We start from the raw sequence: 26,253 nt of genomic DNA, 5'->3' as shown, positions 1-26,253 counted from the left end.
ATAAGCGTCCAAGCCAGTGGTGAACGTTGCATTAGCTTTATGAACAATTTGTTAGAAATTATCAATTAAAGGTGTGAGGAATTAATTGCCAGACGCAAGGTGTTTTGAATTAAAAACAGGATGTGATGTTCTATAAATAGGGTCAAATTAGAAAAAAGTAACCATGACTGTTCTTGTTTTATTGGAAGACATTGAAAACCTTTTTGAAAAAGCTTTTTAGAAGGGAGAGTTTTCAGTGAATTACTTTTATGCGCATGATGATCCATGGCTTATAAATCGCTATCCCAAGAAATCTTCTGTTAGATTTGTGGTCAGATTTATCCCCGCTGCACCTTGGTCCAATCCATCTCTAAACGATCGTGACACTGGGATTCCTCGCTACTGAGACATTCCAGAGGGAAATGAGTGACAGGTCGGGTATATCACAGCCATCATTCAGCCTCATCCTGCCACAAGTGATCGAAGCGATTCTACATATTGTCCACGAGATACATTAGTTTCCCATTTACAGCCCATGAACAGGCGTGCATCAAAGCCTGAGTTTGTCCGCTCATTTAATTTCCCAGGGGTCATAGGTGCAGTTGACTGCACGCATATTGCCTTACGCGCACCATCTGTAGATGAACATATAAATGTTAACAGGAAGAATTTCCATTCATTGAATGTTCATCTGCGATGCCCGTATGCAACTAGTCAATGTATGCTGGAAGTGGCCAGGGTCTCGGCACGGCTCATTCATTCTGCGCCACAGCAGAGTAGGCCTGCGTCTAGAAGCTGGTGAGAGTGGTGGCTTTTGGTGGCTTTTCTGTGAGTTCTTAAAAAAAAGTATATAATAGCCTATTAACCGTGCAAACTAATGTAACACAACAATTCTATCCTATTAGGTGACTGGGCCTATCCACTGAAAACATGGCTTCTCACTTCCTATGCCGATCCCCGAACAGCAGAGGAAATGCGTTGCAATTTGGCACACAGCAGAACAAGGTCGGTTGTGGAGAGTACCATCAGACTGCTGAAGGGCAGGTGCCATCAATTTTAAGTTAATTTTAGATTTATAGATCACAGGTGCATAAGTTACAAATGGGCTTCGTAGGTTTTTTTCTGCTCAGTATCTTTTATGAATCGAACGTAAGCACAACATCGGAAATTATCTTACGACTAAATTCAAGTATAAATCTAGGAACATTTTCATGAATGAGGCCCCTGGTGTCTTATTGGTACCAAGATTGTCTTCAAGACATTTTACTGACCATGAAGATCGCCATCTTTCCATTCACTATAATTGGGATCCAATTTCTGTAAACAATGCCAGCAGTGCCGCGGTCGGCCTTGAACTTCGTGGCTTCAATGAGCAGGGTCAGTCGCTCTCCGTTGCCTCACATTCATAACATGAAAACATCCTGCTTATTATGCTAGACAAACAGACAGTTCTGTCCTTAGTGGACTTGGCTACAGTAGTAGATATAATCAATACTAACATCCATTGACTATTGTATGAAGATGAGGAGAGACAGTGAGTAAGATCCTTTATTAACACAGGGACAAGGGTCATGAGGAGGACAGTAGGTTATTATTTTCAATGAACACAGAACACCTTTTATAAGGTAGCTCTCACAGCGATCTTTGACATCATTCTGTCACCTTCTTTAGCTTCCTACTTTGCTTTCCTTCAGTGTCATGTCAGAACACAATGCATATTGTATAGTGTCATGTCAGAACACAATGTATAGTGTCATGTCAGCCTATACAAATCTGATTCTATGGACAAACTGGGAGTAAATGCCCCCAGAAGTAAGCTTTTTGTGTGTGTGTGTGTGTGTGTGTGTGTGTGTGTGTGTGTGTGTGTGTGTGTGTGTGTGTGTGTGTGTGTGTGTGTGTGTGTGTGTGTGTGTGTGTGTGTGTGTGTGTGTGTGTGTGTGTGTGTGTGTGTGTGTGTGTGTGTGTGTGTGTGTGTGTGTCTCTGTGTGTGTGCGTGCGTGTGCGTGCGTGCGCACCATTGTGTCAGTGTGTTATGTGTCCAGGCCTGATGCTGTGTGTCAGACAGACAGAACCAGTTTCAGGCTCGGCTCACATAAACACACTAAAGACACAGGGCTATACAGAAACACAATGAGAAGGCATCCCTTGGGGTATAGGGGGCCATTTGGGATGCCTACACATACTGCCTGCTGGGCCTTTACTTCCTCAACCCTCCAGTCTCCTCTGATCTCTGACCTCTGCTGTAATATGTTGTGGTTGTCTAACACTTCTACATTTTGGCAAGTTCCAGTCAGAGTTCAAATAGTACATTTAGTACAATGTATTTCTAAAGTTTAACCCACAGTAATGTTGTAGCAGGTAAGAGAGTAACAGCTGAAAGCAGCAGACAGAGAAGTCAACCATCTCCTGGTTGGACCAAACATCCTTACATCTACAAACACAGACGACAAACCAAGCAACAACAACAGTAGAGTATGACACTATTATCCTTCTGAAGGGTGAAACTCCAAGCTGTTTATCCCAGTGCTGACAGAGACAGATGGAGAGCAATCCATGATTCTTTCCAGGTTCATCATTTAGATTCAACACATCAGTATAGACATGGTGCACTGGAAGAATACGCACCAAGACCTCTCCGCAACAAATCTTTATCTCCTGTTCTCTGTTTACCATCATGCACTGGGGTAAAGAGCTTTGGAGATCGCCCTGTCATCCTTCAGCCTATAATAACTATTCCTCCCATTCCAACTCCATCCCTCCAACCCATCTACTCTTTCTTCTTCTCTTCTTCTGGGATGTAGACAGACACAGTGAACTCTCCTGCCTCAGTTCCATACTTGTTCTTCACCAGGAGTGCGTACTTCCCTGAGTCGGTCGTGGTTACCGCCGCGATGGTGATGCTGGCGAACTTGCCGTGTTCAAACTTGAGGGCGTAGCGTTCGTCAGACACCAGCTCTCTGTCGTTCTTCATCCAGGTGACCTCGGGTGCAGGGTCACCCCACACGTTGCCTGTCAGGTTCAGAGACTGGAGAAGTGGGGAGGCATGATGTCAGCACAATATTAAACACTGTTCCCTAAGAAACATATTCACATACAGACACGGAGGGAAGAAGTGGGAAGTGAGAGCAAGCGTGAAAGACAGAGAGAGATGGTGAGTGTGAGAGAGAGATGGTGAGTGTGAGAGAGAGATATGTGGGACGTGAGAGCGAGCGGGAGAGAAAGAGAGAGACAGATGTGGGAAGTGAGAGCTAGCGTGAGAGACAGAGAGCGATAGTGAGTGTGAGAGAAAGAGAGAGAAGTGGGAAGTGAGAGTGAACGTGAGAGACAGAGAGCGATAGTGAGTGTGAGAGACAGAGAGATGTGTGTAGTGAGAGCGCTAGAGAGAGACTTGCTTTGGCAATGTAAACACATGGTTCCCATGCCAATAAAGCCCTTTGAGAGATCCTTGTTACCTTGCCCTCCTGGATAGTGACCACATCTGGCAGACCTCCCACAACCCGGGCACGGTCTGCAATACAGGATGATCAATGTTAACAGGCAAGGGCACACAGTGTGCCATTCAGAGCCTCCTCCCTCCAACCCAGAGCAGGAAGAGGGCAGAGAAGATGTTTCATAATATTGGAGAATATAAATAGCCACTCACTTCTCTCTGCAATGGCAGCAGCCCTGAGGAAGACAGACAGCGAGACAGACACAGGGTCAGGAATAACAACAACTACATCCACTGTTTCCGTCTGTCTGGCAGAACAAGAGTTCCACACTTCATAATGAGAGAGCTAAAAGTGTAGAGTTATGGAACTTACTTCAGCCTCTGGAACTCTACGAAGGCTTCCTCCCAGGCTGCAATGACAAACAACTCATTAGTGACCAGCTGCTAAACAGCATTTAAACCCAGCGTTCAGCCTTCAGATGAAAGAAGCAGCATGCGAATGTCAGCTTGGGAGACAGTTATCATATCCTGGGCTGAAATAATGGCATTCAGAGCAGTCTGTTTACAGGAGTCTGTTGTATTCATTACTCTGGGGTTGATTACAACTTCCGGACTTGTCTCTGTGCTGTTTGTTGCAACTTGGCCAAACGTTTTAATTACCGTTTAATCAAAACTCTGCATTTAACATATTTACCTTTTATTTAACTTTTTCACACTGGACATGGTTCTACAGGACCTCCACCAGCCGAAAAAGCATAGTGTCAATATTATTAATATTAACCCTATGCAGTCGCTGTATCCATAATATACAGGAGAACTATTGGCTTATGATGAGGATAGATGTGTTGCCTGCACAGCTTCAGATGCAATCACTAGGCAAGGGACATTTAAGTGTAGGAAAGGATGAAACAGCATCTGTGCCACCAGTAAGTACAGATAGCAGTATAAATCCCCTGGCACGGTCCCCGCAGCCGGACAATCTTCTCAAGGCTTCTGGAAAGAAATGCTTTTGGCATGCTGTTGGCAGTGCTAATGGCAGTGCTGTTGGCAGTGCTGTTGGCAGTGTCGCTCATTCAACCGACAGAAACCGGTTCTCGCCATTAAGCAACGAGTCGGGGTCAGAGACTGAGCCTTCTCAGGTATCTCCGCCACCCGTTACAGGGTCTGAGCCGCCAAAGCTTCCCACCATTGGCTCTGACAAATTGAAAACCCCAGTCATTGGTGACTCCATTACCAACAGTATTAGACTTAAAAAATAATCATCCAGCGATCGTACACTGTTTACCAGGGGGCAGGGCTAACGACGTTAAGGCTAATCTGAAGATGGTGCTGGCTAAAGCTAAAACTGGCGAGTGTAGAGAGTATAGGGATATTGTTATCCACGTTGGCACCAACGATGTTAGGACGAAACAGTCAGAGGCCACCAAGCACAACATAGCTTCAGCGTGTAAATCAGCTAGAAAGATTTCGGCATCAAGAAATTGTCTCTGGCCCCCTCCCAGTCAGGGGGAGTGATGAGCTCTACAGCAGTCTCACAACTCAATTGCTGGTTGAAAACTGTTTTCTGCCCCTCCCAAAATATAGAATTTGTAGATAATTGTCCCTCCTTCTGGGACTCACCCACAAACAGGACCAAGCCTGGCCTGCTGAGGAGTGACAGACTCCATCCTAGCTGGAGGGGTGCTCTCATCTTATCTATGAACATAGACAGGGCTCTAACTCATTCAACAAGAGAGAATAGGTTTCACTTCAGCAGTGATAAATTAATGAACTTCTTCGATGAAAAAGATTATCATTAGAGAGCAAATTACGGATTCCACTTTGAATATGTACATTTCTCCAAAGCTCCGTTGTCCTGAGGACCTAGGGTCAATAGAGACACTCAAGTTTTTTTTAATCCTTTATCTCTTGACACATTCATTAAAAATAGTCATGGCCTCTTAACCCTCAAGCTTCATACTGGACCCTATTCCAACTATATTATTGAAAGAACTGCTTCCTGTGCTTGGCCCTCCTATGTTGAACATAATAAATGGCTCCTTATCCTCTGGATGTGTACCAAAATTACTAAAAGTGGCAATAATAAAGCTTTCCTTTGAAAAAGCCAAACCTTGACCTGAAAAATGTAAAATAAACTATTGGCCTATATCGAATCTCCCATTCCATTTATAAAAAGCTGTTGCGCAGCAACTCACTGCCTTCCTGAAGACAAACAATGTACAAGACCCCATCATAGCACTGAGACTGCACTCGTGAAGGTGGTAAATTACCTTTTAATGGCGTCAGACCAAGGCTCTGCATCTGTCCTGATTCTAGACCTTAGTACTGCTTTTCACACCGTCGATCGCCACATTCTTTTGGAGAGATAGGAAACCGTAATAGGTCTACACGGACAAGTTCTGGCCAGGTTTAGAGCATATCTGTCGGAAAGATATCAGTTTGTCTCTGTGGATGGTTGGTCCTCTGACAAATCAATTGTACGTTTCGGCGTTCCTCAAGGTTCCGTTTTAGGACCACTATAGTTTTCACTATATATTCTACCTCTTGGTGATGTCATTCGGAAACACAATGTCAACTTTCACTGCTATGCGGACATTGATTAAATATGTGAAGCCCCAAAATTACCTGCCCTGGAAGTCTGTGTTTCGGACATAAGGAAGTGGAAAATTGGTGGAAAATGTTTTACTTTTAAACTCGGACAAAACAGAGATGCTAGTTCTATGTCTGCCTCTGACCCTAACACGGGGGCTGAGTCACTGGCTTACTAGTGCTCTTCCATGCCGTCCCCAGGAGGGGTGAGTCACTTCAGTGGGTTGAGGGTTGAGTGGGTTGTGGGTTGCATTGCTTGCTGTTTGGGGTTTTCGGCTGGGTTTCTGTACAGGACTTTGTGACATCTGATGTTGTAAAAGGGGCTTTATAAATACATTTGATTTCTACAAAACCAGCGATCCACACCAATAATATGGCTCTGCTGTCAAGAGAGGGGTCGCGAAAATGTTTTGCTCGCAAAGTGGCGGGGTCGCCCAACAAAATTTCACTTAGGGCCCCCAAAATGCTTGCGCTGGCTCTGACTTCATATGTCGGTATGGATGTGGGTATGGATGTGGGTACGGATGTGGGTTTAGATGAAGGTATAGATGTGGGTATGGATGTGGGTACGGATCTGGGTACGGATCTGGGTTTAGATGTGGGTACGGATGTGGGTTTAGATGTGGGTATGGATGTGGGTTTAGATGTGGGTACGGATGTGGGTTTGGATGTGGGTTTGGATGTGTTTTTAGATGTGGGTACGATGTGGGTACGGATGTGGGTTTGGATGTGGGTTTGGATGTGGGTTTAGATGTGGGTTCGGATGTGGGTACGGATGTGGGTATGGATGTGGGTATGATGTGGGTTGAGATGTGGGTTTAGATGTGGGTATGATGTGGGTATGGATGTGGGTTTGGATGTAGGTACGGATCTGGGTACGGGTGTGGGTTTAGATGTGGGTACGGATGTGGGTAAGGATGTGGGTTTAGATGTGGGTTTAGATGTGGGTACGGATGTGGGTACGGATGTGGGTTTGGAAGTGGGTACGGATGTGGGTTTAGATGTGGGTACGGATGTGGGTTTAGATGTGGGTATGGATGTGGGTACGGATGTGGGTTTAGATGTGGGTACGGATGTGGGTATGGATGTGGGTTTAGATGTGGGTTCGGATGTGGGTACGGATGTGGGTATGGATGTGGGTATGATGTGGGTTGAGATGTGGGTTTAGATGTGGGTATGATGTGGGTATGGATGTGGGTTTGGATGTAGGTACGGATCTGGGTACGGGTGTGGGTTTAGATGTGGGTACGGATGTGGGTAAGGATGTGGGTTTAGATGTGGGTTTAGATGTGGGTACGGATGTGGGTACGGATGTGGGTTTGGAAGTGGGTACGGATGTGGGTTTAGATGTGGGTACGGATGTGGGTTTAGATGTGGGTATGGATGTGGGTACGGATGTGGGTTTAGATGTGGGTACGGATGTGGGTATGGATGTGGGTTTGGATGTGGGTTTAGATGTGGGTTCGGATGTGGGTACGGATGTGGGTATGATGTGGGTTTAGATGTGGGTATGATGTGGGTATGGATGTGGGTATGGATGTGGGTTTGGATGTGGGTACAGATGTGGGTATGATGTGGGTTTAGATGTGGGTATGGATGTGTGTATGATATGGGTTTGGATGTGGGTATGGATGTGTGTTTAGATGTGGGTTTATGTGGGGGGGATGAAGGTATGGATGTGGGTACACAGAATCGTGGGCCACTGCGGCCCCTCATGATGAGTTCCTATGTTTTGTGGCCCCCACCACCATTAAAGTTGCCCGCAGTAGATACTTGAAAAGGTTGCCAGGTCAGACACAGCAGACGGGATGTGATGATGAAACCTCCTTCCTCAATCAATTTGTTTCTGTACATTTCTCTCTGTGTGTGTGTGTGTGTGTGTGTGTGTGTGTGTGTGTGTGTGTGTGTGTGTCGGTTCCTCACCTTGTCCAGACAGGTCACAGAACCTCTTAACCCCGTCCTTGCCGTCACAGATATTTATTGTGTATTTGCCCTTATCTTTCTCTGTGGGCTCATTCACCTTGAGCCACAGCTGCTCCCCGGTCACTCCACACTGGACTCTGTCAGAGTGGGCGATCTTTGCTTCCCTGCAGACAGATACACAGACAGACACACACACTGAGTCAACATGAGCACTCTATACATCCATAGATTTGTAGACATGGAGGTATCACTGGAACAGAGAACTGAGGTAGGTAGATGGAGGTATCACTAAGACTCTGAAATATCACCAAATGTTGTCTATAGTGCGTTACCTCTGTTGTGCCTTGGAGCCACTAGGTAGTGGAGAAGGGAGGGAGCCACTAGGTAGTGGAGTAGGGAGCTATGGAGCCACTAGGTAGTGTAGTAGGGAGCTATGGAGCCACTAGGAAGTGCAGTAGGGAGCTATGGAGCCACTTGGTAGTGGACTAGGGAGCTATGGAGCCACTAGGAATGGCAGTGGGGAGCTATGGAGCCACTATGGAGTGGAGTAGGGAGCTATGGAGCCACTAGGTAGTACAGTAGGGGGGTATGGAGCCGCAAGATAGTGGAGTAGGGAGATAGGTAGTGGAGTTGGGGGCTATGGAGCCACTAGGTAGTGGAGTAGGGAGATAGGTAGTGGAGTAGGGGGCTATGGAGCCACTAGGTAGTGGAGTAGGGTGCTATGGAGCCACTAGGTAGTGGAGTAGGGGGCTATGGAGCCACTACGTAGTGGAGTAGGGAGACATGGCGCCACTAGGTTGTGGAGTAGGGGGCTATGGAGCCACTAGGTAGTGGAGTAGGGAGCAATGGAGCCACTAGGTAGTGGAGTAGGGAGGGAGCCACTAGGTAGTGGAGTAGGGAGCTATGGAGCCACTAGGAAGTGCAGTAGGGAGCTATGGAGCCACTAGGTGGTGGAGTAGGGAGGGAGCCACTAGGTAGTAGAGTAGGGAGCTATGGAGCCACTATGGAGTGGAGTAGGGCGCTATGGAGCCACTAGGTAGTGGAGTAGGGAGCTATGGAGCCACTAGGTACTGGAGTAGGGAGCTATGGAGCCACTAGGTAGTACAGTAGGGGGCTATGGGGCCACTAGGTAGTACAGTAGGGGGCAATGGAGCCACAAGGTAGTGGAGTAGGGAGATAAGTAGTGGAGTTGGGGGCTATGGAGCCACTAGGTAGTGGAGTAGGGAGATAGGTAGTGGAGTGGGGGGCTATGGAGCCACTAGGTAGTGGAGTAGGGTGCTATGGAGCCACTAGGTAGTGGAGTAGGGAGGGAGTCACTAGGTAGTGGAGTAGGGAGGGAGCCACTAGGTAGTGGAGTAGGGAGCTATGGAGCGAATAAGTAGTGGAGTAGGGAGCTATGGAGCCACTAGGTAGTGGAGTAGGGAGTTATGGAGCCAGTAGGTGGTGGAGTAGGGAGCTATGGAGCCAGTAGGTAGTGGAGTAGGGAGCTATGGAGCCACTATGTAGTGGAGTAGGGAGCTATGGAGGCACTATGTAGTGGAGTAGGGAGGGAGCCACTAGGTGGTGGAGTAGGGAGGGAGCCACTAGGTAGTGGAGTCGGGAGCTATGGAGCCACTATGGAGTGGAGTAGGGAGCTATGGAGCCACTAGGTAGTGGAGTAGGGAGGGAGCCACTAGGTAGTGGAGTAGGGAGCTATGGAGCCAATATGTAGTGGACTAGGGAGCTATGGAGCCACTAGGAAGTGCAGTAGGGAGTTATGGAGCCATTAGGGGGTGGAGTAGGGAGCTATGGAGCCAGTAGGTAGTGGAGTAGGGAGATAAGTAGTGGAGTTGGGGGCTATGGAGCCACTAGGTAGTGGAGTAGGGAGTTAGGTAGTGGAGTGGGGGGCTAGGGAGCCACTAGGTAGTGGAGTAGGGTGCTATGGGGCCACTAGGTAGTGGAGTAGGGTGCTATGGAGCCACTAGGTAGTGGAGTAGGGAGGGAGCCACTAGGTAGTGGAGTAGGGAGGGAGCCACTAGGTAGGGGAGTCGGGAGCTATGGAGCCAATATGTAGTGGAGTAGGGAGCTATGGAGCCACTAGGTAGTGGAGTAGGGAGTTATGGAGCCACTAGGTGGTGGAGTAGGGAGCTATGGAGCCAGTAGGTAGTGGAGTAGGGAGCTATGGAGCCACTATGTAGTGGAGTAGGGAGCTAAGGAGCCACTAGGTAGTACAGTAGGGGGATATGGAGCCGCAAGGTAGTGGATTAGGGTGATAGGTAGTGGAGTTGGGGGCTATGGAGCCACTAGGTAGTGGAGTAGGGAGATAGGTAGTGGAGTAGGGTGCTATGGAGCCACTAGGTAGTGGAGTAGGGTGCTATGGAGCCACTAGGTAGTGGAGTAGGGGGCTATGGAGCCACTACGTAGTGGAGTAGGGAGACATGGCGCCACTAGGTTGTGGAGTAGGGGGCTTTGGAGCCACTAGGTGGTGGAGTAGGGAGGGAGCCACTAGGTAGTGGAGTCGGGAGCTATGGAGCCACTATGGAGTGGAGTAGGGAGGGAGCCACTAGGTAGTGGAGTAGGGAGCTATGGAGCCACTATGTAGTGGAGTAGGGAGCTATGGAGCCACTAGGTAGTGGAGTAGGGAGTTATGGAGCCACTAGGTGGTGGAGTAGGGAGCTATGGAGCCAGTAGGTAGTGGAGTAGGGAGCTATGGAGCCACTATGTAGTGGAGTAGGGAGCTAAGGAGCCACTATGTAGTGGAGTAGGGAGGGAGCCACTAGGTAGTGGAGTAGGGAGCTATGGAGCCACTAGGTGGTGGAGTAGGGAGGGAGCCACTAGGTAGTGGAGTCGGGAGCTATGGAGCCACTATGGAGTGGAGTAGGGATGGAGCCACTAGGTAGTGGAGTAGGGAGCTATGGAGCCACTAGGTGGTGGAGTAGGGAGGGAGCCACTAGGTAGTGGAGTCGGGAGCTATGGAGCCACTATGGAGTGGAGTAGGGAGCTATGGAGCCACTAGGTAGTGGAGTAGGGAGGGAGCCACTAGGTAGTGGAGTAGGGAGCTATGGAGCCAATATGTAGTGGACTAGGGAGCTATGGAGCCACTAGGAAGTGCAGTAGGGAGTTATGGAGCCACTAGGGGGTGGAGTAGGGAGCTATGGAGCCAGTAGGTAGTGGAGTAGGGAGATAAGTAGTGGAGTTGGGGGCTATGGAGCCACTAGGTAGTGGAGTAGGGAGTTAGGTAGTGGAGTAGGGTGCTATGGAGCCACTAGGTAGTGGAGTAGGGTGCTATGGAGCCACTAGGTAGTGGAGTAGGGAGGGAGCCACTAGGTAGTGGAGTAGGGAGGGAGCCACTAGGTAGGGGAGTAGGGAGCTATGGAGCCAATATGTAGTGGAGTAGGGAGCTATGGAGCCACTAGGTAGTGGAGTAGGGAGTTATGGAGCCATTAGGTGGTGGACTAGGGAGCTATGGAGCCAGTAGGTAGTGGAGTAGGGAGGGAGCCACTAGGTAGTAGAGTAGGGAGCTATGGAGCCACTATGGAGTGGAGTAGGGCGCTATGGAGCCACTAGGTAGTGGAGTAGGGAGCTATGGAGCCACTAGGTACTGGAGTAGGGAGCTATGGAGCCACTAGGTAGTACAGTAGGGGGCTATGGGGCCACTAGGTAGTACAGTAGGGGGCAATGGAGCCACAAGGTAGTGGAGTAGGGAGATAAGTAGTGGAGTTGGGGGCTATGGAGCCACTAGGTAGTGGAGTAGGGAGATAGGTAGTGGAGTGGGGGGCTATGGAGCCACTAGGTAGTGGAGTAGGGTGCTATGGAGCCACTAGGTAGTGGAGTAGGGGGCTATGGAGCCACTAGGTAGTGGAGTAGGGAGGGAGCCACTAGGTAGTGGAGTAGGGAGGGAGCCACTAGGTAGTGGAGTAGGGAGCTATGGAGCCAATAAGTAGTGGAGTAGGGAGCTATGGAGCCACTAGGTAGTGGAGTAGGGAGTTATGGAGCCACTAGGTGGTGGAGTAGGGAGCTATGGAGCCAGTAGGTAGTGGAGTAGGGAGCTATGGAGCCACTATGTAGTGGAGTAGGGAGCTATGGAGGCACTATGTAGTGGAGTAGGGAGGGAGCCACTAGGTAGTGGAGTGGGGAGCTATGGAGCCACTAGGTGGTGGAGTAGGGAGGGAGCCACTAGGTAGTGGAGTCGGGAGCTATGGAGCCACTATGGAGTGGAGTAGGGAGCTATGGAGCCACTAGGTAGTGGAGTAGGGAGGGAGCCACTAGGTAGTGGAGTAGGGAGCTATGGAGCCAATATGTAGTGGACTAGGGAGCTATGGAGCCACTAGGAAGTGCAGTAGGGAGTTATGGAGCCAGTAGAGGGTGGAGTAGGGAGCTATGGAGCCAGTAGGTAGTGGAGTAGGGAGATAAGTAGTGGAGTTGGGGGCTATGGAGCCACTAGGTAGTGGAGTAGGGAGTTAGGTAGTGGAGTGGGGGGCTAGGGAGCCACTAGGTAGTGGAGTAGGGTGCTATGGGGCCACTAGGTAGTGGAGTAGGGTGCTATGGAGCCACTAGGTAGTGGAGTAGGGAGGGAGCCACTAGGTAGTGGAGTAGGGAGGGAGCCACTAGGTAGGGGAGTAGGGAGCTATGGAGCCAATATGTAGTGGAGTAGGGAGCTATGGAGCCACTAGGTAGTGGAGTAGGGAGTTATGGAGCCACTAGGTGGTGGAGTAGGGAGCTATGGAGCCAGTAGGTAGTGGAGTAGGGAGCTATGGAGCCACTATGTAGTGGAGTAGGGAGCTATGGAGCCACTAGGTAGTACAGTAGGGGGATATGGAGCCGCAAGGTAGTGGATTAGGGTGATAGGTAGTGGAGTTGGGGGCTATGGAGCCACTAGGTAGTGGAGTAGGGAGATAGGTAGTGGAGTAGGGGGCTATGGAGCCACTAGGTAGTGGAGTAGGGGGCTATGGAGCCACTAGGTAGTGGAGTAGGGTGCTATGGAGCCACTAGGTAGTGGAGTAGGGACCTATGGAGCCACTACGTAGTGGAGTAGGGAGACATGGCGCCACTAGGTTGTGGAGTAGGGGGCTTTGGAGCCACTAGGTGGTGGAGTAGGGAGGGAGCCACTAGGTAGTGGAGTCGGGAGCAATGGAGCCACTTTGGAGTGGAGTAGGGAGGGAGCCACTAGGTAGTGGAGTAGGGAGCTATGGAGCCAATATGTAGTGGAGTAGGGAGCTATGGAGCCACTAGGTAGTGGAGTAGGGAGTTATGGAGCCACTAGGTGGTGGAGTAGGGAGCTATGGAGCCAGTAGGTAGTGGAGTAGGGAGCTATGGAGCCACTATGTAGTGGAGTAGGGAGCTATGGAGCCACTATGTAGTGGAGTAGGGAGGGAGCCACTAGGTAGTGGAGTAGGGAGCTATGGAGCCACTAGGTGGTGGAGTAGGGAGGGAGCCACTAGGTAGTGGAGTCGGGAGCTATGGAGCCACTATGGAGTGGAGTAGGGATGGAGCCACTAGGTAGTGGAGTAGGGAGCTATGGAGCCACTAGGTGGTGGAGTAGGGAGGGAGCCACTAGGTAGTGGAGTCGGGAGCTATGGAGCCACTATGGAGTGGAGTAGGGAGCTATGGAGCCACTAGGTAGTGGAGTAGGGAGCTATGGAGCCAATATGTAGTGGACTAGGGAGCTATGGAGCCACTAGGAAGTGCAGTAGGGAGTTATGGAGCCACTAGGGGGTGGAGTAGGGAGCTATGGAGCCAGTAGGTAGTGGAGTAGGGAGCTAAGTAGTGGAGTTGGGGGCTATGGAGCCACTAGGTAGTGGAGTAGGGAGTTAGGTAGTGGAGTAGGGTGCTATGGAGCCACTAGGTAGTGGAGTAGGGTGCTATGGAGCCACTAGGTAGTGGAGTAGGGAGGGAGCCACTAGGTAGTGGAGTAGGGAGGGAGCCACTAGGTAGGGGAGTAGGGAGCTATGGAGCCAATATGTAGTGGAGTAGGGAGCTATGGAGCCACTAGGTAGTGGAGTAGGGAGTTATGGAGCCATTAGGTGGTGGACTAGGGAGCTATGGAGCCAGTAGGTAGTGGAGTAAGGAGCTATGGAGCCACTATGTAGTGGACTAGGGAGCTATGGAGCAACTATGTAGTGGAGTAGGGAGGGAGCCACTAGGTAGTGGAGTAGGGAGCTATGGAGCCACTAGGAAGTGCAGTAGGGAGCTATGGAGCCACTAGGTGGTGGAGTAGGGAGGGAGCCACTAGGTAGTGGAGTAGGGAGCTATGGAGCCACTATGGAGTGGAGTAGGGCGCTATGGAGCCACTAGGTAGTGGAGTAGGGAGCTATGGAGCCACTAGGTAGTACAGTAGGGGGCTATGGGGCCACTAGGTAGTACAGTAGGGGGCAATGGAGCCACAAGGTAGTGGAGTAGGGAGATAAGTAGTGGAGTTGGGGGCTATGGAGCCACTAGGTAGTGGAGTAGGGAGATAGGTAGTGGAGTGGGGGGCTATGGAGCCACTAGGTAGTGGAGTAGGGTGCTATGGAGCCACTAGGTAGTGGAGTAGGGTGCTATGGAGCCACTAGGTAGTGGAGTAGGGAGGGAGCCACTAGGTAGTGGAGTAGGGAGGGAGCCACTAGGTAGTGGAGTAGGGAGCTATGGAGCCAATAAGTAGTGGAGTAGGGAGCTATGGAGCCACTAGGTAGTGGAGTAGGGAGTTATGGAGCCACTAGGTGGTGGAGTAGGGAGCTATGGAGCCAGTAGGTAGTGGAGTAGGGAGCTATGGAGCCACTATGTAGTGGAGTAGGGAGCTATGGAGGCACTATGTAGTGGAGTAGGGAGGGAGCCACTAGGTAGTGGAGTGGGGAGCTATGGAGCCACTAGGTGGTGGAGTAGGGAGGGAGCCACTAGGTAGTGGAGTCGGGAGCTATGGAGCCACTATGGAGTGGAGTAGGGAGCTATGGAGCCACTAGGTAGTGGAGTAGGGAGGGAGCCACTAGGTAGTGGAGTAGGGAGCTATGGAGCCAATATGTAGTGGACTAGGGAGCTATGGAGCCACTAGGAAGTGCAGTAGGGAGTTATGGAGCCAGTAGGGGGTGGAGTAGGGAGCTATGGAGCCAGTAGGTAGTGGAGTAGGGAGATAAGTAGTGGAGTTGGGGGCTATGGAGCCACTAGGTAGTGGAGTAGGGAGTTAGGTAGTGGAGTGGGGGGCTAGGGAGCCACTAGGTAGTGGAGTAGGGTGCTATGGGGCCACTAGGTAGTGGAGTAGGGTGCTATGGAGCCACTAGGTAGTGGAGTAGGGAGGGAGCCACTAGGTAGTGGAGTAGGGAGGGAGCCACTAGGTAGGGGAGTAGGGAGCTATGGAGCCAATATGTAGTGGAGTAGGGAGCTATGGAGTCACTAGGTAGTGGAGTAGGGAGTTATGGAGTCACTAGGTGGTGGAGTAGGGAGCTATGGAGCCAGTAGGTAGTGGAGTAGGGAGCTATGGAGCCACTATGTAGTGGAGTAGGGAGCTATGGAGCCACTAGGTAGTACAGTAGGGGGATATGGAGCCGCAAGGTAGTGGATTAGGGTGATAGGTAGTGGAGTTGGGGGCTATGGAGCCACTAGGTAGTGGAGTAGGGAGATAGGTAGTGGAGTAGGGGGCTATGGAGCCACTAGGTAGTGGAGTAGGGTGCTATGGAGCCACTAGGTAGTGGAGTAGGGACCTATGGAGCCACTACGTAGTGGAGTAGGGAGACATGGCGCCACTAGGTTGTGGAGTAGGGGGCTTTGGAGCCACTAGGTGGTGGAGTAGGGAGGGAGCCACTAGGTAGTGGAGTCGGGAGCTATGGAGCCACTATGGAGTGGAGTAGGGAGGGAGCCACTAGGTAGTGGAGTAGGGAGCTATGGAGCCAATATGTAGTGGAGTAGGGAGCTATGGAGCCACTAGGTAGTGGAGTAGGGAGTTATGGAGCCACTAGGTGGTGGAGTAGGGAGCTATGGAGAGAGTAGGTAGTGGAGTAGGGAGCTATGGAGCCACTATGTAGTGGAGTAGGGAGCTATGGAGCCACTATGTAGTGGAGTAGGGAGGGAGCCACTAGGTAGTGGAGTAGGGAGCTATGGAGCCACTAGGTGGTGGAGTAGGGAGGGAGCCACTAGGTAGTGGAGTCGGGAGCTATGGAGCCACTATGGAGTGGAGTAGGGATGGAGCCACTAGGTAGTGGAGTAGGGAGCTATGGAGCCACTAGGTGGTGGAGTAGGGAGGGAGCCACTAGGTAGTGGAGTCGGGAGCTATGGAGACACTATGGAGTGGAGTAGGGAGCTATGGAGCCACTAGGTAGTGGAGTAGGGAGGGAGCCACTAGGTAGTGGAGTGGGGAGCTATGGAGCCACTAGCTGGTGGAGTAGGGAGGGAGCCACTAGGTAGTGGAGTGGGGAGCTATGGAGCCACTAGGTGGTGGAGTAGGGAGGGAGCCACTAGGTAGTGGAGTCGGGAGCTATGGAGCCACTATGGAGTGGAGTAGGGAGCTATGGAGCCACTAGGTAGTGGAGTAGGGAGGGAGCCACTAGGTAGTGGAGTAGGGAGCTATGGAGCCAATATGTAGTGGACTAGGGAGCTATGGAGCCACTAGGAAGTGCAGTAGGGAGTTATGGAGCCAGTAGGGGGTGGAGTAGGGAGCTATGGAGCCAGTAGGTAGTGGAGTAGGGAGATAAGTAGTGGAGTTGGGGGCTATGGAGCCACTAGGTAGTGGAGTAGGGAGTTAGGTAGTGGAGTGGGGGGCTAGGGAGCCACTAGGTAGTGGAGTAGGGTGCTATGGGGCCACTAGGTAGTGGAGTAGGGTGCTATGGAGCCACTAGGTAGTGGAGTAGGGAGGGAGCCACTAGGTAGTGGAGTAGGGAGGGAGCCACTAGGTAGGGGAGTAGGGAGCTATGGAGCCAATATGTAGTGGAGTAGGGAGCTATGGAGCCACTAGGTAGTGGAGTAGGGAGTTATGGAGCCACTAGGTGGTGGAGTAGGGAGCTATGGAGCCAGTAGGTAGTGGAGTAGGGAGCTATGGAGCCACTATGTAGTGGTGTAGGGAGCTATGGAGCCACTAGGTAGTACAGTAGGGGGATATGGAGGCACTATGTAGTGGATTAGGGTGATAGGTAGTGGAGTTGGGGGCTATGGAGCCACTAGGTAGTGGAGTAGGGAGATAGGTAGTGGAGTAGGGGGCTATGGAGCCACTAGGTAGTGGAGTAGGGTGCTATGGAGCCACTAGGTAGTGGAGTAGGGGGCTTTGGAGCCACTAGGTGGTGGAGTAGGGAGGGAGCCACTAGGTAGTGGAGTCGGGAGCTATGGAGCCACTATGGAGTGGAGTAGGGAGGGAGCCACTAGGTAGTGGAGTAGGGAGCTATGGAGCCAATATGTAGTGGAGTAGGGAGCTATGGAGCCACTAGGTAGTGGAGTAGGGAGTTATGGAGCCACTAGGTGGTGGAGTAGGGAGCTATGGAGCCAGTAGGTAGTGGAGTAGGGAGCTATGGAGCCACTATGTAGTGGAGTAGGGAGCTATGGAGCCACTATGTAGTGGAGTAGGGAGGGAGCCACTAGGTAGTGGAGTAGGGAGCTATGGAGCCACTAGGTGGTGGAGTAGGGAGGGAGCCACTAGGTAGTGGAGTCGGGAGCTATGGAGCCACTATGGAGTGGAGTAGGGATGGAGCCACTAGGTAGTGGAGTAGGGAGCTATGGAGCCACTAGGTGGTGGAGTAGGGAGGGAGCCACTAGGTAGTGGAGTCGGGAGCTATGGAGCCACTATGGAGTGGAGTAGGGAGCTATGGAGCCACTAGGTAGTGGAGTAGGGAGGGAGCCACTAGGTAGTGGAGTAGGGAGCTATGGAGCCAATATGTAGTGGACTAGGGAGCTATGGAGCCACTAGGAAGTGCAGTAGGGAGTTATGGAGCCACTAGGGGGTGGAGTAGGGAGCTATGGAGCCAGTAGGTAGTGGAGTAGGGAGATAAAAAGTGGAGTTGGGGGCTATGGAGCCACTAGGTAGTGGAGTAGGGAGTTAGGTAGTGGAGTAGGGTGCTATGGAGCCACTAGGTAGTGGAGTAGGGTGCTATGGAGCCACTAGGTAGTGGAGTAGGGAGGGAGCCACTAGGTAGTGGAGTAGGGAGGGAGCCACTTGGTAGGGGAGTAGGGAGCTATGGAGCCAATATGTAGTGGAGTAGGGAGCTATGGAGCCACTAGGTAGTGGAGTAGGGAGTTATGGAGCCATTAGGTGGTGGACTAGGGAGCTATGAAGCCAGTAGGTAGTGGAGTAAGGAGCTATGGAGCCACTATGTAGTGGACTAGGGAGCTATGGAGCCACTATGTAGTGGAGTAGGGAGGGAGCCACTAGGTAGTGGAGTAGGGAGCTATGGAGCCACTAGGTGGTGGAGTAGGGAGGGAGCCACTAGGTAGTGGAGTAGGGAGCTATGGAGCCAATATGTAGTGGACTTGGGCGCTATTGAGCAACTAGGTAGTGGAGTAGGGAGCTATGGAGCCACTAGGTAGTGGAGTAGGGATCTATGGAGCCACTAGGTAGTGGAGTAGGGAGCTATGGAGCCACTAGGTAGTACAGTAGGGGGCTATGGAGCCACTAGGTAGTACAGTAGGGGGCTATGGAGCCACAAGGTAGTGGAGTAGGGTGCTATCGAGCCACTAGGTAGTGGAGTAGGGAGGGAACCACTAGGTAGTGGAGTAGGGAGGGAGCCACTAGGTAGTGGAGTAGGGAGCTATGGAGCCAATATGTAGTGGAGTAGGGAGCTATGGAGCCACTAGGTAGTGGAGTAGGGAGTTATGGAGCCACTAGGTGGTGGAGTAGGGAGGGAGCCTGTAGGTAGTGGAGTAGGGAGCTTTGGAGCCACTAGGTAGTGGAGTAGGGAGGGAGCCACTAGGTAGTGGAGTAGGGATGGAGCCACTAGGTAGTGGAGTAGGGAGCTATGGAGCTAGTATGTAGTGGACTAGGGAGCTATGGAACCACTAGGAAGTGCAGTAGGGAGCTGTGGAGCCACTATGGAGTGGAGTAGGGCGCAATGTAGTAGGGAGCCACTAGGTAGTGGAGCAGGGAGCTATGGAGCCACTAGGTAGTGGAGTAGGGAGACATGGCGCAACTAGGTTGTGGAGTAGGGGGCTATGGAGCCACTAGGTAGTGGAGAAGGGAGCAATGGAGCCACTAGGTAGTGGAGTAGGGAGGGAGCCACTAGGTAGTGGAGTAGGGAGCTATAGAGCCACTAGGAAGTGCAGTAGGGAGCTATGGAGCCACTAGGTGGTGGAGTAGGGAGGGAGCCACTATGTAGTGGAGTAGGGAGCTATGGAGCAACTAGGTAGTACAGTAGGGGGCTATGGAGCTACTAGGTAGTACAGTAGGAGGCGATGGAGCCACAAGTTAGTGGAGTAGGGAGATAAGTAGTGGAGTTGGGGGCTATGGAGCCACTAGGTAGTGGAGTAGGGAGCTATGGAGCCAATATGTAGTGGAGTAGGGAGCTATGGAGCCACTAGGTAGTGGAGTAGGGAGTTATGGAGCCACTAGTTGGTGGAGTAGGGAGCTATGGAGCCAGTAGGTAGTGGAGTAGGGAGCTATGGAGCCACTATGGAGTGGAGTAGGGAGCTATGGAGCCACTATGTAGTGGAGTAGGGATGGAGCCACTAGGTAGTGGAGTAGGGAGCTATGGAGCCACTAGGTGGTGGAGTAGGGAGGGAGCCACTAGGTAGTGGAGTCGGGAGCTATGTAGCCACTATGGAGTGGAGTAGGGAGCTATGGAGCCACTAGGTAGTGGAGTAGGGAGCTATGGAGCCAATATGTAGTGGACTAGGGAGCTATGGAACCACTAGGAAGTGCAGGAGGGAGCTACGGAGCCACTAGGTGGTGGAGTAGGGAGGGAGCCAGTAGGTAGTGGAGTAGGGAGCTATGGAGCCACAAGGTAGTACAGTAGCGGCCTATGGAGCCACTAGGTAGTACAGTAGGGGGCTATGGAGCCACAAGGTAGTGGAGTAGGGAGGGAAACACTAGGTAGTGGAGTAAGGAGGGAGCCACTAGGTAGTGGAGTAGGGAGCTATGGAGCCAATATGAAGTGGAGTAGGGAGCTATGGAGCCACTAGGTAGTGGAGTAGGGAGTTATGGAGCCACTAGGTGGTGGATTAGGGAGGGAGCCAGTAGGTAGTGGAGTAGGGAGCTATGGAGCCACTATGTAGTGGAGTAGGGAGGGAGCCACTAGGTAGTGGAGTAGGGAGCTATGGAGCCACTAGGTGGTGGAGTAGGGAGGGAGCCACTAGGTAGTGGAGTATGGAGCTATGGAGCCACTATGGAGTGGAGTAGGGCGCTATGGAGCCACTAGGTAGTGGAGTATGTAGCTATGGAGCCACTAGGTAGTGGAGCAGGGAGCTATGGAGCCACTAGGTAGTGGAGTAGGGAGCTATGGAGCCACTAGGTAGTACAGTAGGGGGCTATATAGCCACTAGGTAGTACAGTAGGGGGCTATGGAGCCACAAGGTAGTGGAGTAGGGAGATAAGTAGTGGAGTTGGGGGCTATGGAGCCACTAGGTAGTGGAGTAGGGAGGGAGCCACTAGGTAGTGGAGTAGGGAGCTATGGAGCCACTATGGAGTGGAGTAGGGCGCTATGGAGCCACTAGGTAGTGGAGTAGGGAGTTAGGTAGTGGAGTGGGGGGCTAGGGAGCCACTAGGTAGTGGAGTAGGGTGCTATGGAGCCACTAGGTAGTGGAGTAGGGTGCTATGGAGCCACTAGGTAGTGGAGTAGGGAGGGAGCCACTAGGTAGTGGAGTAGGGAGGGAGCCACTAGGTAGGGGAGTAGGGAGCTATGGAGCCAATATGTAGTGGAGTAGGGAGCTATGGAGCCACTAGGTAGTGGAGTAGGGAGTTATGGAGCCATTAGGTGGTGGACTAGGGAGCTACGGAGCCACTATGTAGTGGACTAGGGAGCTATGGAGCCACTATGTAGTGGAGTAGGGAGGGAGCCACTAGGTAGTGGAGTAGGGAGCTATGGAGCCACTAGGTGGTGGAGTAGGGAGGGAGCCACTAGGTAGTGGAGTAGGGAGCTATGGAGCCAATATGTAGTGGACTAGGGCGCTATGGAGCAACTAGGTAGTGGAGTAGGGAGCTATGGAGCCACTAGGTAGTGGAGTAGGGAGCTATGGAGCCAGTAGGTAGTGGAGTAGGGAGCTATGGAGCCACTATGTAGTACAGTAGGGGGCTATGGAGCCACTAGGTAGTACATTAGGGGGCTATGGAGCCACAAGGTAGTGGAGTAGGGTTCTATGGAGCCACTAGGTAGTGGAGTAGGGAGGGAACCACTAGGTAGTGGAGTAGGGAGGGAGCCACTAGGTAGTGGAGTAGGGAGCTATGGAGCCAATATGTGGTGGAGTAGGGAGGGAGCCAGTAGGTAGTGGAGTAGGGAGCTATGGAGCTAGTATGTAGTGGACTAGGGAGCTATGGAACCACTAGGAAGTGCATTAGGGAGCTGTGGAGCCACTATGGAGTGGAGTAGGGCGCTATGGAGCCACTGGGTAGTGGAGTAGGGAGCCACTAGGTAGTGGAGCAGGGAGCTATGGAGCCACTAGGTAGTGGAGTAGGGAGACATGGCGCCACTAGGTTGTGGAGTAGGGGGCTATGGAGCCACTAGGTAGTGGAGTAGGGAGCAATGGAGCCACTAGGTAGTGGAGTAGGGAGGGAGCCACTAGGTAGTGGAGTAGGGAGCTATAGAGCCACTAGGAAGTGCAGTAGGGAGCTATGGAGCCACTAGGTGGTGGAGTAGGGAGGGAGCCACTATGTAGTGGAGTAGGGAGCTATGGAGCCACTATGGAGTGGAGTAGGGCGCTATGGAGCCACTAGGTAGTGGAGTAGGGAGCTATGGAGCCACTAGGTAGTGGATTAGGGAGCTATGGAGCCACTAGGTAGTACAGTAGGGGGCTATGGAGCTACTAGGTAGTACAGTAGGGGGCGATGGAGCCACAAGTTAGTGGAGTAGGGAGATAAGTAGTGGAGTTGGGGGCTATGGAGCCACTAGGTAGTGGAGTAGGGAGATAGGTAGTGGAGTGGGGGGCTATGGAGCCACTAGATAGTGGAGTAGGTTGCTATGGAGCCACTAGGTAGTGGAGTAGGGTGCTATGGAGCCACTAGATAGTGGAGTAGGGAGGGAGCCACTAGGTAGTGGAGTAGGGAGGGAGCCACTAGGTAGTGGAGTAGGGAGCTATGGAGCCAATATGTAGTGGAGTAGGGAGCTATGGAGCCACTAGGTAGTGGAGTAGGGAGTTATGGAGCCACTAGTTGGTGGAGTAGGGAGCTATGGAGCCAGTAGGTAGTGGAGTAGGGAGCTATGGAGCCACTATGGAGTGGAGTAGGGAGCTATGGAGCCACTATGTAGTGGAGTAGGGAGGGAGCCACTAGGTAGTGGAGTAGGGAGCTATGGAGCCACTAGGTGGTGGAGTAGGGAGGGAGCCACTAGGTAGTGGAGTCGGGAGCTATGGAGCCACTATGGAGTGGAGTAGGGAGCTATGGAGCCACTAGGTAGTGGAGTAGGGAGCTATGGAGCCAATATGTAGTGGACTAGGGAGCTATGGAGCCACTAGGAAGTGCAGGAGGGAGCTACGGAGCCAATTGGTGGTGGAGTAGGGAGGGAGCCAGTAGGTAGTGGAGTAAGGAGCTATGGAGCCACTATGGAGTGGAGTAGGGCGCTATGGAGCCACTAGGTAGTGGAGTAGGGAGCTATGGAGCCACTAGGTAGCTGAGTAGGGAGCTATGGAGCCACTAGGTAGTGGAGTAGGGAGCTATGGAGCCACAAGGTAGTACAGTAGGGGCCTATGGAGCCACTAGGTAGTACAGTAGGGGGCTATGGAGCCACAAGGTAGTGGAGTAGGGAGGGAACCACTAGGTAGTGGAGTAAGGAGGGAGCCACTAGGTAGTGGAGTAGGGAGCTATGGAGCCAATATGAAGTGGAGTAGGGAGCTATGGAGCCACTAGGTAGTGGAGTAGGGAGTTATGGAGCCACTAGGTGGTGGAGTAGGGAGGGAGCCAGTAGGTAGTGGAGTAGGGAGCTATGGAGCCACTATGTAGTGGAGTAGGGAGGGAGCCACTAGGTAGTGGAGTAGGGAGCTATGGAGCCACTAGGTGGTGGAGTAGGGAGGGAGCCACTAGGTAGTGGAGTATGGAGCTATGGAGCCACTATGGAGTGGAGTAGGGCGCTATGGAGCCACTAGGTAGTGGAGTATGTAGCTATGGAGCCACTAGGTAGTGGAGTAGGGAGGGAGCCACTAGGTGGTGGAGTAGGGAGGGAGCCACTAGGTAGTGGAGTTGGGGGCTATGGAGCCACTAGGTAGTGGAGTAGGGAGCTATGGAGCCATTAGGTAGTGGAGTAGGGAGGGAGCCACTAGGTAGTGGAGTAGGGAGCTATGGAGCCACTATGGAGTGGAGTAGGGCGCTATGGAGCCACTAGGTAGTGGAGTATGTAGCTATGGAGCCACTAGGTAGTGGAGCAGGGAGCTATGGAGCCACTAGGTAGTGGAGTAGGGAGCTATGGAGCCACTAGGTAGTACAGTAGGGGCTATGTAGCCACTAGGTAGTACAGTAGGGGGCTATGGAGCCACAAGGTAGTGGAGTAGGGAGATAAGTAGTGGAGTTGGGGGCTATGGAGCCACTAGGTAGTGGAGTAGGGAGATAGGTATTGGAGTGGGGGGCTATGGAGCCACTAGGTGGTGGAGTAGGGTGCTATGAAGCCACTAGGTAGTGGAGTAGGGTGCTATGGAGCCACTAGGTAGTGGAGTAGGGAGGGAGCCACTAGGTAGTGGAGTCGGGAGCTATGGAGCCACTATGGAGTGGAGTAGGGATGGAGCCACTAGGTAGTGGAGTAGGGAGCTATGGAGCCACTAGGTGGTGGAGTAGGGAGGGAGCCACTAGGTAGTGGAGTCGGGAGCTATGGAGCCACTATGGAGTGGAGTAGGGAGCTATGGAGCCACTAGGTAGTGGAGTAGGGAGGGAGCCACTAGGTAGTGGAGTGGGGAGCTATGGAGCCACTAGGTGGTGGAGTAGGGAGGGAGCCACTAGGTAGTGGAGTGGGGAGCTATGGAGCCACTAGGTGGTGGAGTAGGGAGGGAGCCACTAGGTAGTGGAGTCGGGAGCTATGGAGCCACTATGGAGTGGAGTAGGGAGCTATGGAGCCACTAGGTAGTGGAGTAGGGAGGGAGCCACTAGGTAGTGGAGTAGGGAGCTATGGAGCCAATATGTAGTGGACTAGGGAGCTATGGAGCCACTAGGAAGTGCAGTAGGGAGTTATGGAGCCAGTAGGGGGTGGAGTAGGGAGCTATGGAGCCAGTAGGTAGTGGAGTAGGGAGATAAGTAGTGGAGTTGGGGGCTATGGAGCCACTAGGTAGTGGAGTAGGGAGTTAGGTAGTGGAGTGGGGGGCTAGGGAGCCACTAGGTAGTGGAGTAGGGTGCTATGGGGCCACTAGGTAGTGGAGTAGGGTGCTATGGAGCCACTAGGTAGTGGAGTAGGGAGGGAGCCACTAGGTAGTGGAGTAGGGAGGGAGCCACTAGGTAGGGGAGTAGGGAGCTATGGAGCCAATATGTAGTGGAGTAGGGAGCTATGGAGCCACTAGGTAGTGGAGTAGGGAGTTATGGAGCCACTAGGTGGTGGAGTAGGGAGCTATGGAGCCAGTAGGTAGTGGAGTAGGGAGCTATGGAGCCACTATGTAGTGGAGTAGGGAGCTATGGAGCCACTAGGTAGTACAGTAGGGGGATATGGAGCCGCAAGGTAGTGGATTAGGGTGATAGGTAGTGGAGTTGGGGGCTATGGAGCCACTAGGTAGTGGAGTAGGGAGATAGGTAGTGGAGTAGGGGGCTATGGAGCCACTAGGTAGTGGAGTAGGGTGCTATGGAGCCACTAGGTAGTGGAGTAGGGGGCTTTGGAGCCACTAGGTGGTGGAGTAGGGAGGGAGCCACTAGGTAGTGGAGTCGGGAGCTATGGAGCCACTATGGAGTGGAGTAGGGAGGGAGCCACTAGGTAGTGGAGTAGGGAGCTATGGAGCCAATATGTAGTGGAGTAGGGAGCTATGGAGCCACTAGGTAGTGGAGTAGGGAGTTATGGAGCCACTAGGTGGTGGAGTAGGGAGCTATGGAGCCAGTAGGTAGTGGAGTAGGGAGCTATGGAGCCACTATGTAGTGGAGTAGGGAGCTATGGAGCCACTATGTAGTGGAGTAGGGAGGGAGCCACTAGGTAGTGGAGTAGGGAGCTATGGAGCCACTAGGTGGTGGAGTAGGGAGGGAGCCACTAGGTAGTGGAGTCGGGAGCTATGGAGCCACTATGGAGTGGAGTAGGGATGGAGCCACTAGGTAGTGGAGTAGGGAGCTATGGAGCCACTAGGTGGTGGAGTAGGGAGGGAGCCACTAGGTAGTGGAGTCGGGAGCTATGGAGCCACTATGGAGTGGAGTAGGGAGCTATGGAGCCACTAGGTAGTGGAGTAGGGAGGGAGCCACTAGGTAGTGGAGTAGGGAGCTATGGAGCCAATATGTAGTGGACTAGGGAGCTATGGAGCCACTAGGAAGTGCAGTAGGGAGTTATGGAGCCACTAGGGGGTGGAGTAGGGAGCTATGGAGCCAGTAGGTAGTGGAGTAGGGAGATAAAAAGTGGAGTTGGGGGCTATGGAGCCACTAGGTAGTGGAGTAGGGAGTTAGGTAGTGGAGTAGGGTGCTATGGAGCCACTAGGTAGTGGAGTAGGGTGCTATGGAGCCACTAGGTAGTGGAGTAGGGAGGGAGCCACTAGGTAGTGGAGTAGGGAGGGAGCCACTTGGTAGGGGAGTAGGGAGCTATGGAGCCAATATGTAGTGGAGTAGGGAGCTATGGAGCCACTAGGTAGTGGAGTAGGGAGTTATGGAGCCATTAGGTGGTGGACTAGGGAGCTATGGAGCCAGTAGGTAGTGGAGTAAGGAGCTATGGAGCCACTATGTAGTGGACTAGGGAGCTATGGAGCCACTATGTAGTGGAGTAGGGAGGGAGCCACTAGGTAGTGGAGTAGGGAGCTATGGAGCCACTAGGTGGTGGAGTAGGGAGGGAGCCACTAGGTAGTGGAGTAGGGAGCTATGGAGCCAATATGTAGTGGACTTGGGCGCTATTGAGCAACTAGGTAGTGGAGTAGGGAGCTATGGAGCCACTAGGTAGTGGAGTAGGGATCTATGGAGCCACTAGGTAGTGGAGTAGGGAGCTATGGAGCCACTAGGTAGTACAGTAGGGGGCTATGGAGCCACTAGGTAGTACAGTAGGGGGCTATGGAGCCACAAGGTAGTGGAGTAGGGTGCTATCGAGCCACTAGGTAGTGGAGTAGGGAGGGAACCACTAGGTAGTGGAGTAGGGAGGGAGCCACTAGGTAGTGGAGTAGGGAGC

At 52.3% G+C, this 26,253-nt stretch overlaps 1 protein-coding gene across 4 annotated transcripts in view; it reads right to left on the bottom strand.

Annotated features, from left to right (window-relative positions):
* Nucleotides 1-1,509: 1,509 nt before the first annotated feature.
* Nucleotides 1,510-26,253, bottom strand: part of myom1a (myomesin 1a (skelemin)) — a 124,845-nt gene continuing 100,101 nt past the window's right edge. For all 4 annotated transcript variants that reach the window (XM_036966992.2, XM_036966996.2, XM_036966995.2 and 1 more), the window contains 5 exons: nucleotides 7,922-8,085; nucleotides 3,783-3,819; nucleotides 3,623-3,645; nucleotides 3,432-3,487; nucleotides 1,510-3,004 (listed from right to left, as the gene is read on the bottom strand). In XM_036966992.2, coding sequence (XP_036822887.2) covers nucleotides 2,747-3,004; nucleotides 3,432-3,487; nucleotides 3,623-3,645; nucleotides 3,783-3,819; nucleotides 7,922-8,085 — 538 coding nt within the window. In that variant the 3' untranslated portion in view covers nucleotides 1,510-2,746. The remainder of the gene's footprint in view (nucleotides 3,005-3,431; nucleotides 3,488-3,622; nucleotides 3,646-3,782; nucleotides 3,820-7,921; nucleotides 8,086-26,253) is intronic.

Source organism: Oncorhynchus mykiss, chromosome 28, assembly GCF_057628025.1.
Source record: "Oncorhynchus mykiss isolate SJ-2025 chromosome 28, ASM5762802v1, whole genome shotgun sequence".
Taxonomy (NCBI): domain Eukaryota; kingdom Metazoa; phylum Chordata; class Actinopteri; order Salmoniformes; family Salmonidae; genus Oncorhynchus; species Oncorhynchus mykiss.
Note: the sequence above shows the minus strand (reverse complement) of the source record. Positions and strands in the feature narration are given on the sequence as shown.